The sequence below is a fragment of the Dromaius novaehollandiae genome, chromosome 22, assembly GCF_036370855.1.
Source record: "Dromaius novaehollandiae isolate bDroNov1 chromosome 22, bDroNov1.hap1, whole genome shotgun sequence".
Classification (NCBI taxonomy): domain Eukaryota; kingdom Metazoa; phylum Chordata; class Aves; order Casuariiformes; family Dromaiidae; genus Dromaius; species Dromaius novaehollandiae.
Genome location: NC_088119.1, coordinates 3,471,437 through 3,493,955, shown reverse-complemented (window position 1 = coordinate 3,493,955; position 22,519 = coordinate 3,471,437). Strand labels below are relative to the sequence as shown.

General features: G+C 41.2%; 1 protein-coding gene across 1 annotated transcript in view; it reads left to right on the top strand.

The window, feature by feature from the left end:
* Nucleotides 1–22,519, top strand: part of LOC135330579 (gamma-2-syntrophin-like) — a 139,356-nt gene that overhangs the window by 91,614 nt on the left and 25,223 nt on the right. The window contains exons 6-7 of the mRNA XM_064524491.1: nucleotides 1,076–1,205; nucleotides 16,681–16,719. Of these exons, the coding sequence (XP_064380561.1) occupies nucleotides 1,076–1,205; nucleotides 16,681–16,719 (169 nt within the window). The remainder of the gene's footprint in view (nucleotides 1–1,075; nucleotides 1,206–16,680; nucleotides 16,720–22,519) is intronic.

Sequence of the window (22,519 nt, the reverse complement as noted above, 5' to 3'; positions counted from 1 at the left end):
AGAATCACAGGGAAACCCTGCAACCACATAGAGCATTTTTCTTGAGTCAGTATCTTATTTTCTTCTGGGTTAGTTCTGAAAAGAAACCAATATAGCATATAAATAATCTGTACTACAAATATAGCAGATAGCAGCAATATTTTCCAAATGATATACAAAAGAAACATATGCACAATCTTTCAACTATTTATAATTGTCTTTTATAGTAGTATTTGAGCTTTCTGAAGTTCTGTTGCTGAAAACATTGCATGACACATATTTTAAAGATATCTAAACCAGTGCACTTCCATGCCACTACTTAATTTTCTGTTGTTCCTACCAAAAAATCTAACAGTTCAAAATGCATAATGATATCCCATTTCAGCATCCAGATGTGTGGGATTTCAGCAGTACATGGATGGTGCCTAATTTACTGCAAGCAATGAGGAAAGCACTGGCATTTGCAGAATAAAGTTGTTATATAAAAGATGCATAGAAAGTGAATAAATGCAATTAGCAATTAGCATACGTAGATGCTATTATGAAAAGGGGCCTTACACTGAAAAATGCTTTAAAGGAAATTTTAAGTACATTTTTCAGATTTTCTATGTCATAAAGGGGCTTAAAGGAAGCATTGCTTAGAATTTTATATAGAAAATTATAGGAATCCAAGAAATTAAAACTAGGGAAGTCAATTCTTTGCAACTTATACATCCTTAGTAAATGAAACCAAAATGCAAGAAATGCAGAAAAAAAGTCATTTTGGTTTCAGGATTTGTTATAGTTGTTCAAAAAAAATTAATGCATATGTCCTCAGTATGCTACACTAAGTTCAGTAATTGTAAACATATATTTATACCCTAGTAAATAAATGATCAGGGCATATAGATACTGGTACAGAGAAAGTATTTATTGTATGTATTGCTCCTGATACTGTCCATTATTATCTTTCTTTCTGTTACCTTTCCTTTACTTTGTAAAGTCAAAACCCAAAACTTGTCAAAGATTGTAAAGATCACTTGAACCCTGAAAAATATTGGGCAGTTTCAGAAAACTGACATATCTTCCTTTATGGATATGTTTCTTCTTACTGCAGATCTAATGCATTTGAAGTGCTGGCACTCGATGGAGTTAGTACTGGGATACTTCAGTTATATACAGCCCAGGAGAGTGCTGACTGTCTGAGAGCAATATCAACTAACATCAGTGGTTTGACACTTCAAAATGTATGTTACTTTCTGCATATTTTTTGTCTATGCTGTCTTAAAATTATTTCTAATTTTCCAAGGACAGAAAATAATTCACATTTAAGATAGGCGATATAAAACAAATGTGTGTGTATTGGGAGGAAAAGGAGAAAGGAAAGAGAAGAGACAGGGCTTCTGGTAAATCAAAGCTGTCCTGAAGTTTTCAAGACTTGCAGTACTATTGTAAAACAGAGAGAAATAGAAGTTCAGGTTGCCTTTATTATTTTAAAGATTCTTTCAAGGCAAAATACTGACCCTTTCTAATCATATAATGGAGCTTTGGATAGGGCCAATTATATCACTTATACTTTCTCGAAATTAGTGTGCTTAAAACATGGCTTCAGAAATTAGCATTTGTTGATTTTGAAGTAGGCATGTGGAAATTTTGTAACTAGTGAAGTGTAACTTATAGGGGCTCATTGGGAGGCAGTATTTTTACGTCTGTAATTTGTCTAGGAATTGGTTTATTTAAAGTCATGTGTTCCATCTTTTTGCCTACAGGTATAGAGGTGCTTATGCCAGTGTAAATTATTCCTGTAAATTCAAAAGTAGCATTTGTTATTGAAAACAGAGGTACTAAATAAACTCCAGAGAAACAGAAAATCGTTATTTGGACAACAGGTTATTATTCCAAGAAAGAACAACTGGAAACTATTGAAAATTCTGGAATGGAACATAAAGTCAAATAGGCAACTTGATAATGTACACTATTGAAAATATATACCAGTCTTTATGAACTGGTAGAAATCAATGATGAAAAAAATAGAAGCACAGTTTGCTCTGAGAGAATTACCTGGGCAGATTTTTAATCTTATTCTTTAGATGTGTTAAGACTGAAGCATCTTCTATAAACCAGGATCTGGTAGGATAAATATCTTTAATTTGTACTCCAGGTTAATCGATGCTTAGTTATTCAGATTATATTGGGTAGGATTTGTATCAGGTTTGAGCAATCTTTGATCAAACTACATAATAATTTGACTTTTTTGGTCTTCAAAAGTTACTTGATCATGGTAGATATTTGATCATGGTAGTTCTATTAAATTAATTCTTTTTTTTAATCTGAAATTATTTAAGGAGGTCTTTGACAAAATCAGTAAATTTGCTTATGATATATCCTTTATAAATATTCCCTTCTAGGCACTATTTAGTAAATTACCTAATTTAGATATTATTGTTTCTATTTGATAATTCTAGGGAAATAATATACATTATTCAAGAATGTTCATAATTGCCTGCTGTATGAGTAGTGGAAAGAAGTTCACTTTAATATTTTTAGAGCAATTCCACTTCCTAGTTCCTAATCACAATTCTTTTGCTTTCTAAAAAAATCCCATGAGTTAAAGTCACTCCAAGTATGTAGCTGAATATGACAGTAAAAGTGGCTGTACAAGCAAAGTATTTATTAATATATTTTATTACTGGTAGGGTTCTGGTCTGTTTCTTTGAAATGCAATGTATGTGGTAGCAGGTGTCTTGACATAGTATCCCCACTGTGTTATGACCTGTCTACAAGAATATTTTGTTATCTGCTGAGTATTTTTACTAATCTTCATTTTTCAGTTATCTATCACAATATAGAATTCTGTAAACAAAATACTGCATCTTGTGTCTTCCTCTTTAGTAGGGGTTTGATCAAGCTTTGTTAACAGCAGTGATAAATTCACGTGTTCTAAGCCAGGCAGAGAGTAATCTCTACACAGATCATATTAGAAGTGGGTAAAATCTTTACTTGGATTTAGTGCTTAACAGGCTGTGACAGAGGTGCAGCCTTTGGAACAACTGAATAGAGTCTGGCCACAGTAGTATTTTAACTAATTACTAATCATCAGAACAACAGATGTAAAAGTCAATGAGAAACCATTTTATTGCAAAACCTTTTGCAAAAAGATCAGAATGTGAGGCTGGAATGCAATTTCAGTAAAAGTTTGCAGTAAAGGAAGGCTCCCTGACTGGGAGGGCCAAGGGACTATTTCAAATCCACAGTGCCTAGGGCAAGGCCTTTACAGTAGACTTCTTGAAAATCTATTCAGAATGCTTTTTATTACATTATTATCATCTCACAAATGGTCAGTATTTTTCTATGATCATCTTATTGAAGTCGAAGTTAGGCTATGTATCTGTAATTCTTCAGACTATTTTTCCTGTATTTGCCCTTCTTTAGTCCTGTAAAATTTCAACCATTCTCCAGGAGTCTCTGAAGATAATCAGGATTCAGAGATTAGGGTTAGGGTTAGGGTTTAGAGTTCAGATAATTTCCTAACTTCTCAAGGGTTAATTTCATGAGTACATGCCAACACTGAGTTCATTGGCTTCTCCAAATATTTAACCTATTCATTTCCTGTTCTGTCCTATGCTGTCATGTCTGTAGATAAATGAATTCTGTTAGATACGTGATCACAGTGGACCTTGTTACTAAGACTGTTGGCATCAAGAATTTCAGCCTTTTCACCTGACCATTATTAAGTTTTTCTGCCGTATTTTCCATTGCTCACTTTTACTTCTATATATTTTCAGATTTTCTATGTCTATGATGTTTATGCTTCTTGATTTTAGCAACTCTTCCTGCACCTTAGTCATTCTTGCTTTACCTGTGCCTATCTGTGCCTCTTCTGTATACATTCTTTGTTGTACATGTTTGCATACCATTCGAATCGTCTATTTTTGACTTTTAGTTCTTAAAGAGATCCTGATGGAGGTGAATTGATCTCTTACAATGCACGCTGTCTTTCCTGCATCGTAATGCTTTGCCACTTTGCCCTTTCAGCAGTTGGCAGCTCTCTGCCAGATCCCCTGCTGATGCCAGAAGACAGTCCTAATGTAGGCAATACAAAAACAATTCTGCCACAATCTGACACTTCTGCTAATGTCAGACTACTCTTTTGAAGTACTGAAACATCTAACTTCTATGCAAAGGCAAGCTCTCAGGGGATCAAGTGAAAGGGAGGAGTTGTCTTTCAATAGTGAAGATGTGAGGAGTTGTCACTGCCTGAGGATGCTACCACTGAATGTTAGCATAGCTAGAAAGTGTTACTCTGTAGATGAGAAATAATGATTCTGGTATTAGCCTGGAGACAGTTAGTTCTTATAAGACAGAAAAGCACAGCGAATATGGCAACATGGAGAAAGATGTAAGCGTGTCTTTTCAGCCTGCCTTCCTGATATTTCCCTTGTATGCTGAGTTAGGAAAACCTGCCAGTAACTGTCATCTTTACAAGCAATACAGATTTTTTTCTAAAGATCCATGCCCCCCACTATTCACCATTCTGTCCATACCCTTGTTTTTTGCATACTTTTCTACCAAAGGGAAACTTCCCTATCCTCTTCCTTTATGATTCAATCCTTAGTCTCCTCAGTGTGTTCCAAGATCTTCACATTTACCTTTTGGAGGAGGAAGAAAACAGAGAGTAAGCACCTCCCATCTATTTCTTCTTACAACCCTTTTCTCACAAAAGGAGGTACAGTTAAAGACACTGAGGGAAGAAAAGGAACAGAAGCTGGCAGTGAAGCTGCCATAATGAATCAAAAAGCATAGGCAGCAACTTGATCTGCATGTGCTTCTCGCTGCTACTGTTTGGTTTGTTTAGTTAGAGGGTTCTTTGCAGGGAAGTGACAGCGCTGTGCAGGAGATGTTTTTAGGAGACAATTCTTTGGAGTAATTTAGAATCCCCCCTCTGTTGTGCACCATGCAGATAGCTATCTGTTAAACGTTTTTAGCTTTTGTCATGGGCTTTAATTATTTTCTTTCATACATAACACCAAACATTAATATAGACATGATAGGTAGAAACACCTTAAGTTGATGTTGCCGGTTCATTTGCATCATAGAAACTTATTTCTTGTATTTATAGATCTCTCAAGGTTTTCTCTTTTTTGCAGTGTGTTCTCAAGGTGTTGTGTTTTTCAAATTTAATAACGAATTTAATAAATGAACAGTTCATAAGCAGATAAGGAATAAAAAGATGCAGTTGTTCCACTTTAACCATTATTTATGATCTTTTTAAATCATTCCAGCAGCTCATTGGAGGATGATAGAAACTTAAAATTTGGCTTCAAAACAAGGATATTAATCTTAAATCATATATATGCTTTTGACAGTGGATTTAATTTCCATGTGTTGCAGGACTTAAACATTTTCTCTTATGCTTACATGTACATGTATATCTACAACAGTGGAGTGAAATTTCAGTTTGATTAGAGAGAGGCTTATGAAATATGAGCTTTGAACATTCATATAAAAAAGAAAGAGGAGTAGGTCTTTCTTTCTTTACAAACCAATATGTGAGGTGCATGTAGATCAAAACAAAATCCATTATGTGTCCATAACCTGTAGGAAGCGGTATACAAATCTTATTGCTCAATGATTATACAAACCATTCTATTGCTGTCTAGGGATAGTAGCACAAGATAATGTATCTTTTCTGCCGCTTCTTTTTGTTTTTCAGTGCAGGAATTCCTATTTGGAAGTACATCAGATCAAACCACTGAGATTGTAAAGGGTAGTCAGTAAGGGTAGGAATCATGTCAGCTAAATTTAGCCAATCAAATAGGATCCTCTTGCTGTGCGAAAAGAGAAAGAGACAGCTGTCAAGATCCTCATATGTCTCTGCTGATTAGAAAGAGAATATTGATATATTAAATGTATAACTTTTTTTTTTTTTTTTGAATTGCCAAAGCTAAGTGAGGTAAATCCCAGCCTGGGAGCTGAGTCATGACAGCCCCATTCTCTTCCTGCCCCCTGCAGATTCCTATGCATTCATTTAAACACAGTATAGTAATTATGATTGTTTAACAGTTTTAGTTGTCTGACTCCGCCACCGCACTCTTTGCAGATCCAGATTTTTGGTTTTAGCTTCCCTGCTCTTCCAAACACCCATTACTGTACTACAGTGTTTAAAACACATACATTCCCAACAAGGTGTAGCAAATTCCATTTGTATTCCTGCCACAATGCACCAGCTGTGGAGGGATGTAGGGAACATATGGTGCTGTGCAGTATGGAGAGTGCATACTTCCCTCTCCTCAGTCCAGTGACACAGGGGCACAATGTGATGTAGAAGGAGATCTTTCCCCTTGCCCCGCTTACATCAGGGCTGCAACCATCCCTGCTTTGAATAAAGAATGAGTTAAGCCTATGTGGTGAATAGCTGTGGAATCCAAAGCATCCTTCCATATTGCCCTTAATAACTGGAAGCGATGCTGTTTGTGAGGATGCTCTTCACATTACTCTTCTGTCATTCTCCAGAGAATCTGCATGGCCAGTCTCACGCACATTTTCACAGGCACATCTGAACATAGTAAGGTAGAAAGTCAGATAACAGAATTTCTTCCTTTTATAAAGAGAACTTAAAATAGTTTGATTTAACTGGAAAGCAAGGTGAAAGGAGACAGGATCACTGCTTATTCTGTTTATTTGCACTGTATTATATTATAGTGATCTCATAATTTAGTGTGTCTGTGGTCACCTGCAGGGAAATAGTATTTTCTGTGTGCGTGGCTTGGTTTCTGAGTAGTTACTTCTTGTGTATATTTTTCTCTAAAGCACTGGAGAATTGCTGGAGCTGAAGATAGGCAGGGGATGATGGTATTCCTGGTGATGTTAAAGTAATTAAGATACCTTTTTGTTATGTCTTCTCAAATGCCCAAGATTAAGCCTGCTACCAATCCCCCAGATCAGACTGGTGAGGACTGCTTCCTTCTGTAACACCGGGCTTTTCACTAATTTGTAGCACGCAGGTGTGGCGGACTGATGAATGAATTTTTTGCCTTAAACATTTCTTGGTGCATGGGGTGCAGGCAGGCCACAACGACTGAGCTGCTGCGACCCCTGAAAAGGTCTCCCTGCGACCACCCGGGACACACCAAGCCTGCACTGAACGAGACCGCAATCGGGCAGAGACTTTGGGATCTGGACTGTAAATTATTGTCCGTTTTTAGAACAACTTCTATAAAACCTGCTTGGCATGAGTGGCTAAATTTGCTGAAGCCTTAGGCCGCACTCCCTAGTACAGTGAGAAAGGGCCCAGAGCTGCTGCAGGCGGGAATGATAAGGGCGTTACCAGCAATTTGCATTCCTGTGCACTGCTGAAACAGTGCTAATTGCTGAAGTTATCACCTTCTTTGTCAGGACCTTGAGAGCTAATGGCTGGACCTAAGAATGGAGACACACCTGTCAGCAGAAACGGCAACAGTAAACGGCCTACCTAGGGACAGTGATGAGACCCAATAAGGAGCAGGAGACCCCAGACCCAAATATTACTATTGGTCTGAACTACCACGTGAGGGGTGGGAAAACTTAATTTGAAAAAGCTATAATTGCCGAGGGATTTCTTTGTTCCCCCCCCCCCATCTCTTTCTCACTCCCTCTCTCATCCCTCGCTCCTCGTCCCTCGTCGGAGGCCCCCAGCTTGAGCTGTGATTCGAGCGGAGTCAGCGGAACATCATCGGCCTCGGAGTGGTGGTAGCTAGCTTCCTCTCTCCTTTTCCAATTTTTCTTTATCTTTTCCCCTTACCCTTGTTCCCTTTTTCCCTTCGCCTCCCCTTCGCCTTCCCCCCCACACACACGCCTTTTCTCCCCACTTCGTGGAAAATAAAGGTAAAAGGTTGTACGATATTTGACCGGTTTTAGCGTCTTAATCTCGTCCTTGGGATCGTAACGAAACCCTCCCGATATTGGATCGGGACATCTAATTGGCGTCACGGACAGGATCCCTTGAGACGAGAGTGTCGTACAACCTTATGGTGTGCTGAGCGAGTGTGTGTGAACGAGACGTACGAACAAGTACGAAGCGAGTGCGGAGTTCCGATCCGCGGTTCCGCTCTCCCGCGAGGGAAGCGGCCGGAGACGAACGAAGCGTAAGGAAGGAGTGAATGGTGAGATTTTTAGTATACTGGTTTGTGGTTTGGCTTCCTGAGGGCGTATAGGGGAAAACTGGATTTTAAGGTGTGACCCCCTCAGGACGATATCCCCTTTGTAGGACATTTTTGTACTAGTATACGGTTTGGCCTCCTGAGGGTGTATAGGGGAAACTTGGATTTTAAGGTGTGACCCCCTCAGGATGATATCCCCTTTGTAGGACATTTTTTGTAGTAGCTTACGGTTTGGCCTCCCGGGAGCGTATAGGGGAAACTTGGACTCCTTTAAGGTCTGGCCCTCCCGGGACGAAATCCCCTTTGTAGGATATGGCTGCCCAGAAGGCAGGCGATTTTTGTGAGGAAATCGAGAAATTATATGACCTTTTGGAAGTACACCGTTCTCGTCCCTCGCCCCCGGGACGAGACTGGGCACGGGACCATTGGTTCCAATTGCAAAGTGTAGTGGACCGAATAGCGGTCTTGCAAAAAGAAGCTAAAGTTAAGAGAGGAAAAGGGAAAGCTATTGTTTGCGCTGTGCTAGGAGCGTGCCTAGCAGCTGCGGTGGAGGACAGGCAGCGGGCACCTTGTCAGGCAGAGGCCGTGGTTGCCGCGCTGCAAGCGGCGCTAACGCCGCTGCAAGAACAATTACGGGAAACCAAGCGGGCACTGGAGGAAGAGAAGCACCAAAATCTGATACTGAAAGAGGAGCTAAGAAACCAGCTCCTGAGGGAGGCAGACACCCTCACCAAAACTGAGGTGCTGCTCGAGGGAAAAGGGGTACACCAATTTTACCCCCAAAGGGACCTAAAAAGATTAAAGGAGGCCGTAGACGGCCCACCCCATATGTGCCCACTAGTCAAAACGGAATATGTATACGAGGATGACAGCGACAACCGCCCCCAGGTTGTTACCAAAGAAATCCCTTTCACAGCTACCGAACTGGCCAAGCTGCGAAAGGATTTTGCCAAAACGGCTAGGGAATCCGAAACCGAATACGTGTGGAGGGTATCCCTGTCGGGGGGGGACGGGATCCTGCTATCTGAAAAGGAGGCAGAGGGATATTGGGGCCCGGGCGTGTTCCTCACAACCGGCGATCGCCGAGCCCCGTGGTCCCTGACTCAGAGGGCCGCGTATTGGGCAGGGGGGCTGAACCCTTTGGAAAGGGGGGATCCCCTAGCTATAACAGGTTCCGTCGATCAGTTGCTGGAAAGTGTACAAAAGGCAGCTTGTCTGCAAATGATGTACGATCGGGAACTCAAGCCGAACTTGAGCTCTCCGATGTTATTGCCAGTAGATCCCGAGCGGATGACTCCCCTAATACGGGGACTTCCTGATTCCCTGAAACCTATTGGGATTCAATTGCAGGGGAGAATCCAAAATGTGCCCCGCGAGGAGAGAATCGCGGCTGCCCTGGAGGGGATGGTAACCCCCGAGCATGGTCGGCTAGGGAAAAAGGTGTGGACCTGGGGGGAGATAGCCCAGGAATTGATTAATTATGAGAGAAAATACGGGCCAGTCAGCTGGATTTACCAGAGGGTAGAAACTAGGGCCGTGCAGGCGGCAGAGCCAGCAAACAAGCCGCTGGCATTTTCTGGGAGGAGCCCAGACTTAGCCAGAAGAGAAAGATCCCTGACCCGGCAGGGACTATGGCAATTGGGGCTGCAAAAAGGCGTGCCCCGAGACTTGATGGACGGGCTCCCGACCAAAAAACTAGAGCTTCTGGTGCGAAGGTGGTCCGGACAGGGACCCCCGCCCAGACCGAAACAACCCCCCGCACCGGCGTTAAACGTGGGGGAGGAGTTCGAGGAGGACAAAAGGGTGGCGGGAAAACTGGCTCCTCCGCCCCCTCAGGGTGAGGGGGGAGGCGGAGGGCAGATGTTTATAAGACAGCTCACCTGCAATAACAAAGGAGACTTGTTAATCACCCTAGCGGTGGGGCCGAAGAGAAGGCCTGTAACTTTTTTAATTGACACAGGGGCCCAAATTACAGCGCTAACACGGAGTGAGGCGGAACGGTGTGGCATCTCGGTCCCCTCCAAACACCTAATAGTTTTAAGTGCTCTGGGGAAGACCCAGACTGTGCCCATGACCCCGGTAACATTGTGGTTCCCAGGGGAAGAGAGTCCTGTGGACACCATGGTGGCTGTGGGGCCTTTTCAAATGAACCTCTTAGGCATAGACGTCCTGAAGGGGAAACAGTGGCGGGATTCCCAGGGGAATTCGTGGTCTTTCGGCGTTCCTCAGGTCAGAAGACTGACCGGAGATTTCGGTGTGGCAGTGCGCTCGCTGCAAGCGGCGCCTCCTCTCCCCCCTTCCCGGCTGACTAATGTAAAACCCTATCTGTTACCTTTGGGAGCGAGAGAGGGAATTAGCCCAGTATTGGAGGACCTGAAAAAACAGGGAGTTGTGATCCCAGCACAGTCCCCCTTCAATTCCCCTGTATGGCCAGTTCGAAAACCAAATAAGTGGAGACTAACTGTAGACTATTGGCAATTAAATAACAATACAGGCCCATTGATGGCAGCTGTGCCAAACATTGCTGAATTAATAGCGACTATCCAGGAGCAGTCCCACCCTGTGATGGCAACAACTGATGTCAAAGACATGTTTTTTATGGTCCCTTTGCAGCCTGAGGACCAAGAGCGTTTTGCCTTCACGTGGGAGGGACAGCAATACACGTTCACCCGACTACCTCAGGGGTACAAGCACTCCCCTACGCTAGCCCATCATGCGCTAGCACAAGAGCTTGAAACTGTCGCCATACAGGCAGGAGTCAAAATTTATCAATACATAGATGATGTGCTCGTGGGAGGGAGCCGGGTAGAGGACGTTGAGAAAACGCAGTGCGACATTATTGCCCACCTAGAGCGGATAGGGCTGACAATTCCGCCCGAAAAGATCCAAACTCCCTCCAGCGAGGTAAAATTTCTGGGAATTTGGTGGAGGGGAGGGATGACCTGCATTCCCCTGGATACCCTATCCTCATTGGACTCAATTAAAATGCCGGAGTCCAAGAAGGACTTGCAACATGCTTTAGGGCTGCTTGTGTTTTGGAGGAAGCACATTCCCGATTTTTCAATTATTGCTAGGCCATTATATGACTTACTACGGAAAAGGGCTCACTGGGAGTGGACCTCGGTCCACGATGAGGCGTTGCAGCTGCTGGTCTTTGAGACAAATGCTTACCAGGCCTTGGGGCCAATCCACCCCACCGACCCTATCCAGATTGAATGGGGGTTTGCCCGGACCGGACTCTCTATCCACCTGTGGCAGAAGGGACCAGAGGGGCCTACACGGCCCATCGGGTTTTATTCACATAGCTTCAAAGACGCTGAAAAGCGGTATACTACATGGGAGAAGGGGCTGTTCGTAGTCAGCCTTGCTCTAAGGGAGGCTGAACGAACTATTCGAAAACAACCCCTAGTTCTCCGAGGGCCATTTAAGGTGACCAAAGCAGTCCTGGCAGGGACCTCGCCCCCTGACAGGGTGGCTCAGAGAGCCTCTGTACGAAAATGGTATGCACAAATAAAGCATTATTGTAAAATCTTCTCCGTAACAGAGGGAGCCACTAAAGTATTAAATATACAAGATGAGGCAGACTTGAATAAAGAAACCCCCCAACTTCCCTCTGTAATTCAAGTAGCTCCCACATTTTCCGATCAGATCCTAAATGCATGGTTCACAGATGCTTCCTCAAAGCGGGAAGGGAAAACCTGGAGATACTGGGCTGTGGCGCTCCAAGTGGGGACTAAGGAGCAGATCATTACAGAGGGAAAGGGCAGTGCACAGGTGGGAGAGCTGGCTGCAGTGTGGAGCATATCCCAATGCAAAAGCCAGGCTACTTCCCCTGTACACATCTACACGGACTCACATATGGTGTTCAAAGGCTGCCTGAAATGGCTTCCTTTTTGGGAGCAAAATGCCTGGGAGGTTAATAGAATAATAAATATATTCGGAGAGCAAAAGATGCTAGTGGGAAAACCTACAAGATTCACACAAAATGGATTATTCCCTCCTCCTGACCCGAGGAGCGAGTTTGTTCTTATTTATGTTTTCAAAGGTGGTGGTGTGACCAAGATGCATCTACTGCTCTGGACCATCCAGATTCAAGGATGCATCCATGAGGGCGACGAACGACCACTCCCTCTACCTTCCCCCCACCCATTTAATCCCTTCGAGAACAACGAGTTCGTGTTGCTGGCGAAAGCAGTAAGCCAAACTTTCAATTTAAGCCACTGCTGGGGTTGCAGAGGACCGATAGGGTTATCAAGCTGGCCATGGATGTCCACACCCCTCACCCCAGACCAGATCGTAAGCAATTACAGCGAAACCGCGGATGACACGTGGAACGACGGTGGGACCTGGCCAATTCAGTTCCCAGCCATGGGACAATATTGTTTAAATTGTACCCAGGAGGGAGGGATTGAAGTGGGGGAAAGTCAATGGACACTCACTTGTAAACTGCTCGATAAAGACAGGAATCTCCAGCTATGGATGTGGCTCAATGAAACGGGGCACAATTGGGGACTTGGGGGATACTGGTCAAACAAAAATGAAACTGTAACTCACCAACGACCCAATTATCCCCCTTACAAGCGAACCTGCGAATGGAAAGACACTTCTGGGGCTTGGTATTGTACCGGCCGAATAGGTGATGGGGCAACCACATTTTTCAGCCCTCTGGGTGACAGAGACACAACTTACTTTCAATTCCCACCAGGGATAAACGGGTCATTTGCTCAGGGCATCGGAGCTAAGAAGGGGCATTATTGGATCTGTGGACACACAGCATATAAATTTTTACCCGCGGGGTGGTCGGGAATTTGTTACATAGGGATTATCAGACCATTGTTTTTCCTTTTACCAGAAACAGGCGGACCTCGGTTAGGCATAAAGGTATATGATAACCTCGGGGACAGAAGGGTTGCCCGTAAGACGCGATCCATTAAGGTAGATTTGGGTGGGATGCAAAAATGGGGAAATGAGTGGCCTCCTGAACAAATAATTCAACATTATGGGCCTGCAACCTGGAATCCTAATGAACTAATATCGGGGGTGAGAGAACCAATTTACAACCTAAAAGTGGCTCTAGAAATTATTACCAACAAAACCGCTGATGCAATAGATCTTTTAACTCTCCAGTCCCAACAGATGCGCACGGCAATCCTTCAGCACCGCATGGTTTTAGACTATCTGTTAGCTGAAGAGGGAGGGGTGTGTGGGAAATTAAATATTTCCAACTGTTGTTTAGAAATAGATGATGTAGGCAAGGTAGTTCTCCAGTTAACCAAAGATATTAGAAAAATAGCCCACGTCCCCGTCCAAACCTGGAACGGCTGGAGTGGCAATTTGTGGTCCTGGTTACCAGAGGCACCATGGGTGAAACAGTTCATATTGTATTTGTTAGGTGCAATTGCCGCTTTAATGTTTTTTACCTTGTATAATTCCTTGCTTTGTTCAATTAATCCGACATGTTGTGTCAAATATGCAATTTGTTCCTACCACACCCTGAAGGAGGAAATTGCATATTGACATCCATACCGCATTTGTCAGCTGTTATACCTGTTGTAACAATCACTTACCTTCGTTAACTCAATTTTGATGTCTATTCTGTGAAGTTAAATGTTGCTAAAATTGTTAAAGCATGAACTTGCATTGGGCAACACCTCTGTTTAATCACTGTTAAGCACCTTTTACCCGAACCTATATCCTTCCTTTTACTCTTCCCGCGACGTGTTCTACACTTTCTATACTTCCTTCTGATCTCTATCTCATATCACCACTGTGAACAAAGGCTATGAAGACTTCAGGAAGGAGACATACCAATCAATGTTTAAGTCACGGGGTGGTGTGGCGGACTGATGAATGAATTTTTTGCCTTAAACATTTCTTGGTGCATGGGGTGCAGGCAGGCCACAACGACTGAGCTGCTGCGACCCCTGAAAAGGTCTCCCTGCGACCACCCGGGACACACCAAGCCTGCACTGAACGAGACCGCAATCGGGCAGAGACTTTGGGATCTGGACTGTAAATTATTGTCCGTTTTTAGAACAACTTCTATAAAACCTGCTTGGCATGAGTGGCTAAATTTGCTGAAGCCTTAGGCCGCACTCCCTAGTACAGTGAGAAAGGGCCCAGAGCTGCTGCAGGCGGGAATGATAAGGGCGTTACCAGCAATTTGCATTCCTGTGCACTGCTGAAACAGTGCTAATTGCTGAAGTTATCACCTTCTTTGTCAGGACCTTGAGAGCTAATGGCTGGACCTAAGAATGGAGACACACCTGTCAGCAGAAACGGCAACAGTAAACGGCCTACCTAGGGACAGTGATGAGACCCAATAAGGAGCAGGAGACCCCAGACCCAAATATTACTATTGGTCTGAACTACCACGTGAGGGGTGGGAAAACTTAATTTGAAAAAGCTATAATTGCCGAGGGATTTCTTTGTTCCCCCCCCCCCATCTCTTTCTCACTCCCTCTCTCATCCCTCGCTCCTCGTCCCTCGTCGGAGGCCCCCAGCTTGAGCTGTGATTCGAGCGGAGTCAGCGGAACATCATCGGCCTCGGAGTGGTGGTAGCTAGCTTCCTCTCTCCTTTTCCAATTTTTCTTTATCTTTTCCCCTTACCCTTGTTCCCTTTTTCCCTTCGCCTCCCCTTCGCCTTCCCCCCCACACACACGCCTTTTCTCCCCACTTCGTGGAAAATAAAGGTAAAAGGTTGTACGATATTTGACCGGTTTTAGCGTCTTAATCTCGTCCTTGGGATCGTAACGAAACCCTCCCGATATTGGATCGGGACAGCAGGTTACAGATAAGGTTTCTTGGGTTCCCACCAGTTTGTTACTGTCAAGGCCCTGAGAGTGGCCAACAACCTCTGCCACCCCCCGCCCCATCCCAGGGATTTGGCTGCATGTGCTCAAGGCCAGTGCTGACATGCAGCCGGGGATGAGGCTGCTGTGAGAAGAGCTGTGGGAGAGAGCTGGGAGAAGCCTTGCTGGAGGCTCCCCTTTTGCTTGGAAGCTGCATGTTGGGAATGCTCATCCTTGGTCTTTGCCTGAGCTATGGTGCAGATGTCTGTGGCCTGCCTCTGTTGTGGTGGCCCCACTCCTCCTCTGGGGTAGCATGACCCCTCCAAGGGGCTGGCGGACCCTCCCTGCGCACCATCAGATGCCTTGCCAGGGTGATAGCCAGGCCTGGCAGCTGCCCCAGGCAGCCGGCAGGTCAGCTTTGGCCACCTCATCACGCAGGGCCTCAGTTGGCACACCTGCACGGTTCAAATGCACAATTCAGTTCAAGTGGGTTGCAAAGCTGAGTGGGGGGAACGATCCCTTATGGCCTATGACTGACAAGTTCTTATAGCCCTGGGGCCTTTGTGTCATCCTCCATGTGTACATTCAAGGCCCTTGCTATCGTCCTGTATTCCTCTGTGTTGCGTTTTATTCTAGGGTCATTTTGTTTAGGGTGGTTCCATACAGAATAAGCACTTGTTATTGCTATCAATTAGTTACAAATATCTGCATATGTATATATATAACATTACACCCCACAACTGCACTTTTCTCAAAAAAAAATGAGTCTCATGCTTTTTAGATAATTGTTATAGCTAAACAAGCTGTAACACAGCTCCAGACATACCAAGACAGATCCAGACCAAGCCCAACAAGAGCTGAGGCTGGTGTTGTTGGAATAATGCAAGGCCTGTTGGCCTCTTACTGTCATGCTCTGCCTTTGAGGTTTATCCACAGATTTCGTCTTGCAAATCTCTTGCTCTTGCTAGGATACTGGTAATAGCCTTGGATTTCTTCTGCTCTTTTCCAGTGACTGTATCTTTTCCTGTGTGCAATTGTAGCTTTTGGTCTGTTATCACAAGCTTTTCATTTTTTTATAAAATGAGGGGAAATGCTTTGTGATGATAAGATTGTTTGGAAGGACTCATCAGCTGTGTGACTGTTTGCAGGTTCTATCCCTAGATATAGGGGAGTCTTTTCTTGTAGTCATTCAATCTTTTCATGTCTAAATCCCATATCTTTAGTTCACTGTTACTAATATTTCGCATTAAGAAGTGTTTCACTTTAAAGAAGGGTTTGTCAAGGTTTGTTCAGCAGTCACCTATGCCAATTATGACTGTCAAAGAAAAGCCAAAATCAGCACACCTCTTCATTGACTAAACTGTGAGCAAAAAGGAAGATATGTTACTTTATATTGAACAAAAGGAAATCCTAAACAATTCCCTTAATCTGTTTTATATGCTGCGTCCTTCATTTCACAAAGTACTTGAGCACATGCCTAATTTACAGATCTGCTTAAACAATCTGTAGTACAGTATAATATTTTCACAGTGGCAAAGTAAATTCATACAGCCAGTTCTTTATGAAGGATTTCCTGAAAACTGTGATGAAAGGTTTCCTGTCTTTTGAGTCCTTTGTTTTCTAGGCTTAGGATAATTATAATCTAGTATTTCTGCACTGAAAATATAAAAATTTCTTATAATTTCGAAGTACTAATACCAGTGTGCATTAACTATGTCAGTGCTAATTGCCTCACAGTAACTTTTAGCATCAGAATATTAATAACTGAGTATTTTTCAATCTCTGTTCTATAGATGAAAATGACAAATAAATGCTGTTCTCCCTCAGACCAGGTAAGACTTTAATTATATTAATGAAATGTATTCATCATGCCAGAACAAAAATTATTAATTTTTCTAATTCTTCTCATTGCTTTAAGTTGCAAAATTTGTAGAGCCTACATACAGACATTTAGTCAGTTTGCAAATTCTAAAACCACATTTGCAAAATCTGTTTTAAATTTTGAGATGTCATAGTTTACACAGCAGATTCTCACTAATCAACAGTAACTAGTAGAATCCCCAATTGCACTTGTTTATTAAAAAATAAAAATAAAGGAAAATTAAAAAAGAAGGCTATATCACTGGATTAGATGGAGCCATGATATAAGTGAAAGAGGGAGACAGTGTAACTTACAAATATGTCTTGGAAAACATACTTTATGCTTGCATGCCTATAGCTTCAGCGAGTCTGACAAATTGATGTGACTTTACATCTACATCACATTATTATGCATAGATAGCTCAGGAATATATTGCAAATAGTATCCTTTGGATGTGTCATGCTGTGCAGAATACATGTTTGCAGTGACCATTTGTCTAGGGCTTTTGGAGCCTAGGGAGCCTGATGCAATATTGCTGCACCTCTAGCTAGTCAAAAAGACCCAATGAATTTACTACACTGGAAAGCCTTCTTACTTACTGTGGGATTGCAAAGTTGTTTTTTTTTTTTTTTTCTATTTACTTTGTAAATTTTCTTTTTCTTTTTCCAGGCTAATTCTATAATTCTGGGAAATAAATTGAATTTTATATCATAAAACTAATGAGCTTCACACTTATTTGCTATCCTTGCATCAATCTGGTGCTGAACTCAGGAAAAAAGAGCCCAATCCTTGTCTGTTTCCAAGAATGCTGTGTTTGCAGATTAAAAAAGTGAAAATTAGCCAGGTTGTCTTTTGCTACTTGGCTTTACTATAGAAATTTATTGTAGAAATTTACTACAGAATTAAAAGACTGAGTCTAGAAGTGTTTTGTATGGACATCAAATAAATGTTTAAAATATTTGTTATTAATTAGACAGCTTGTATATTCTTTCATGTGTCACCATTTTGTCATCTTATCTAAAAAACGTAGTTGGACATTTGTAGACTGTTCTAGAAGTCATTAAAAATATCTAACCATTTATATTTTCTTACCCAGGAAACTGCTTTATTTTGTTATACTTGTGCCTGCATTTTGGAAAAAAAAAAGTACACCTGAAGAACTACTATAAACTTTAATTCTGTGTGTAGTAGATACCCAAAAGTTATCCCTAAAACAAAATGAATACCTATGTAAGAAGGGAGCATTTAATTATTCCTTCTCATTATTAATCAAACTGATATGAAAAACAGGTGATTATAAATGGTAGGAGAAAAGATATTGAATTTGGATATATGTTGTTGGATGAACTCCCTACTACAAACATTTTAGTAACTATTTTCATAACATCTGAATCCCATTTTAAATTTAATGATACATTTAATTATCTGTAAGTTAAAGAAATGAAGAATAATGATAAATGAGAATTGCTGCCTGTAACCTGCTTACCTACCTGCAGTATGGTATAACTACTAATGTAATTAATGATATGTTCCAAAATTTATTTAATGTTCTTGGGTCTGTCACTTTTTTGGAGCTGCAGGAGTACTGAAATCAAAGAAATGCCAAATCTGCTATACTGTAGCATTCACATGAAAAGCTCAAAAGGGAATCCCAACTTCTATTTTATTAAAGACAGAAGTACTAATTGACATTAAAATGTCTGCTTTTAAGAAGCTCTTTCTTAAACTAAGTACAGGAACATTAGAAGCAGTCTTTGTTGATACAGACAGCTTGTAGAGTTGGATTTAAAGACTTTGGTTCAAGCTGCTGAGAGTTAGAAGGCGAATGAAGATGATACAAGAATGAGCTTTTTGGTATTAATGGATAACTGCAAATGATTGACTCTATTCTTTTAAACTTTATTCATCTCAATTTTTGTGCATGTAATATGATACTTCAAAAAAAGGAAGAAGTATTCTTCCTGAATTTGTAAATAAATATTGAGGACAGTCATACGACCCAACATTAGATGCCTAATTTGATTTCCCAGGTTAACAGGCTAGTGTCTATAAACTATCCATTTAGTCAGGGCAGAAAAATATTCTTTTCCAGAGCATCATTCAAATGTGGAAATTAATATCAATCAGTATTTTAAATAATCCTTTATACGGATTATATATATAGCCTCTCCTTCTGCTTTGACTGTACTGGGGTCCTAAGAAGACCCCAGTAGGCTCTTAATTTACTATCTAAGGTAGGTGTCTAATGTTAAGCAGTACAAATCCATTACCCTTTTTACCTTCAGAATATGAAAGGAAGGAAAGATGCAATTAGAACATAAATTTCTGGAATGGAAAATTTAAGGCAAGACTGATGTCACTTACATAATGTGTGTACAAACCTGAACTGCTCTTGTTAATATAATTGATTTAAAAGACAGAGAAAAGAGAAGTTTGAGAGACTGGAGGTGGTTTGAAGAGCTTCCTTAAGTAAATTTTGTGATAGTTGCAGATTTATCCTTCCTGTTGAGTATGGACATTCCTGAAGAATTAGATAGAGCCTTTGAGTTTCATTATCGTGTCAGTTGCCATGAGTTTTCTTCATTGCCTTCAGAATCCAAACCAATCTTTCGAAAAGGGGTGAGATCAGATCAGGACAGGTTCCATTCAGATTCTGTTTTTCATAGGTCTGTAACAAACTAGGATTTGGCATCAACAAATGCAAAATTAGTTCACTAAACCTGGGTTTCTCGCTTTTCTTTCATATTGTCCTTGACTGGTTTAACTGGAAATATTATTCTGGAAATCCAGAACAAGATGAATTCCAAGGGCATATAGCTAAGAAAACTGTAGAGGGAAGGGATGCAACTAATGGTTCTCAGATCTAAAACAGCTGTATTTCTGGGTCTCTTTGCCCAAAGAAGACATTAAACAAAGAGTTTGCATTTTGTCCTGCATATAAGATCCAAAGTTAGGAAGAGGTTCCTAGAGGTAGTGGTAGCAACAGTTGTAATTATTATGACTATATTTATAATGTTAAATTAAACAGTACCAGGTCAACAAGCTAATTGGCACAGTCTCGCTACGTTCATACTATTAATGTCTCTTCTCCCTCCAAAGGAGGCATTTAAACTGGGAGGCATTTAAACTATTGGAATTTCATTTTTGCCAGTGCTTAAATCCCAAATTGTTCTTGGGAATTTTTTGAAGAGTACTAGTTATCCCAGACCATGTCATGCTAGTTAGTCTCTGTCAAGGACTAATTATAAAAATTTGACAGGTGTATATAAATAAGTACCACTGCTGAAGCCCTGACACTATACGTAACCTGTGTAGACCGCAGAGGATTGGAAGCATGAGGCACCTAAGCACTGGGTACTTTTAGAGCAGATTGGTGCTCTGCAAGAAGACAGGGAGATTGAGCTAGGTTGTACAATATTTTATTGAGTGTGGAGAGCTGCCATTTTCCAAACACTATAACTTTTGATTCTGCTTGATATAATTTGTTGCAGTGCTCTAGAGACTTGGAAGCACTTAATTCTCTTATCTGTAAGCAGTTAGATTTGTGACTCAATTTTCAAAAAGATATGCACCACTGGATTGCTGCATATTTTTTTATGAAACAGTAAATTAGGTGATTCCCTCTGTACAGAAAAAAAAACTTGCGGAGTTGTTGGCTTTCTAAGACTATATGAGCATTTCCCATCCCCCACTGAAGCAATACCTTTTCTTCTCAGTATGAAGAAAATGTTCATCGGATCTTGATAAACACTATGTATAATTTTACTTTATATGCTATAAAACAGATTTTCAGTGTTTCCTGCAATGTCTCTTTCCTTGTTTGTTTTGATTTTTTGCAGCTGGAGGAAAAGGTGAACTCTCTCCCTGTAATTGTTTGCATATGTATATTCCATTTGCTCTTTTGTAGTGATTGTATGGATTTCAGTATTTATAACAATCCGTGATTTAGAACATGAGAGGAATTTCATGAATTTGGAGCCTTGCTTTAGTTGTGTCCTTTACCAGACTTGTGCATGGTAGTGCACAGGTATTCTCATCTGCAGCCCTGCAACTGTGAATCTTCCACGATGTTATACCAAAGTTTTACATTTGTGTTCCTGCTACAGTATCACCAATTCATAACATGCTTTTGAATTTGCTGACAATACTATTCCAGAACTGTTCACTGACCTTTGCAACCTGAGTCAAGGCCTACAAAGGGCACAGTAACATACTAATTGAATTAACTGGGGTTTGAATCATTCTTTTGTTTTTCTTCTGACATATGTCTTCAGTAAACAGAGTCACTTGCTTGCCTAAATCATGAGCTTTTCATTGACTGCTAGAGGAAATCATACAGAAATTAAATTCTAGATACAGTGATTATAAAAGAAGAGCATGTACCTGAAAGGCCAGGACACAGATTAAGATGTAACCAGCAAGAGATATATAGGTAACAAAAAATTATGCTGTGAATTCATTAATAGCAGGGAGATGACAAAGGAAAATATTTGCCATTACTCAGTTTATCAGAGATCAGCCTTCAATAAAAAGGTCAACTGCAGCAGATGGTTATTGCAAGTAATACTAGAAAAATACGGCAAGATCTCAGATTACAAAATGAAGGAAAATTTTGGTGGTACTTATGCTTTCAATGCCTTGTGATGTGAAAAAATGGTCAAAGTAATCTCAGAGCTGTTATCAAGATATCTCAGAGGATTTGTGACTGCCAGCTGACAGATCAAAAGACTGGGAAAGGGTAAACACAGTGCCTGTTATTGAAAAGAAAGAGAAACTGGAGAATTAGAGACTAGTCAATTAACTTCAAACCCTTGAAAGAAATCTGAAATAAATAAGCAGAACATTTGTATACAGATGAAAGATAACAAGCAGATGAGTGGCAGCCATGAAGGATTTGTCAAGAATAAGTAGTTAATATCTAATCTAATTTCCTTCTGTGGTAGGATAACACATCTTGTGGATGGGTGAGAAGTAGTTGCTGACATATCTTGACTTCAGTAAAGCTTTTGACACTTCTTGACACGAGAGTATTCTAAACAAATTTTGTCCAGATTTCCTGGTACAAACTTTGTTGGATAATCCAAGAATAGGTGTAAATGGTTCACTTTTAAAACTAAATGATATATTGATGGAGTCCTGAAAAGGTATCTCCCAGATCCAATTCACTTGAATATTTTCCCTACGATGCATTAGCAAAAGTATGTGTACTAGTTTTGTAGACATGAAGCTGTAAAAGACAGCATTGGACATAAGAATGATCTTGATGTATTGAAGAATGAGTCTGAAAAACAGGATGGAAGCCAGTTAATGGTACAGCATGTAAGCAAGAATAATCAACAAATATTTGTGAGAGGTTGTAGGAACAACTCATTCTTCCAAAAAGTATTTGGGGACATAAAGTCTGTTGGGCAGTTCAGTCCAGCCTCTGTCCCCTTGCTAGCATTAGGGAGGTCATCGTAGTGCTACTGACCACAGAAGCCAGTTGGACACACATGGTGTCATCAGAAAAACAAGAGGTTTATTATTATATCAGGCTGTGGTAGTCAGGCACAGGGCTGATTAGCAGGGACCTTTCAAAAGTCCCAGTCACATGGTTGACCTTAAATTCCCTTTTCTCTCTTTTTCTCCCTCCAAATAAGCAACCCACAGACTTTTTAATCTTTCATCATCCCTGTTTTTCTCATTTTTATATTCTTTTTTGGTTATTTTGGCCTTAGTCACTGATCCTCAACATCCTCAAAAAGCCAGCACCTCTCTTTCTTCTGATATTC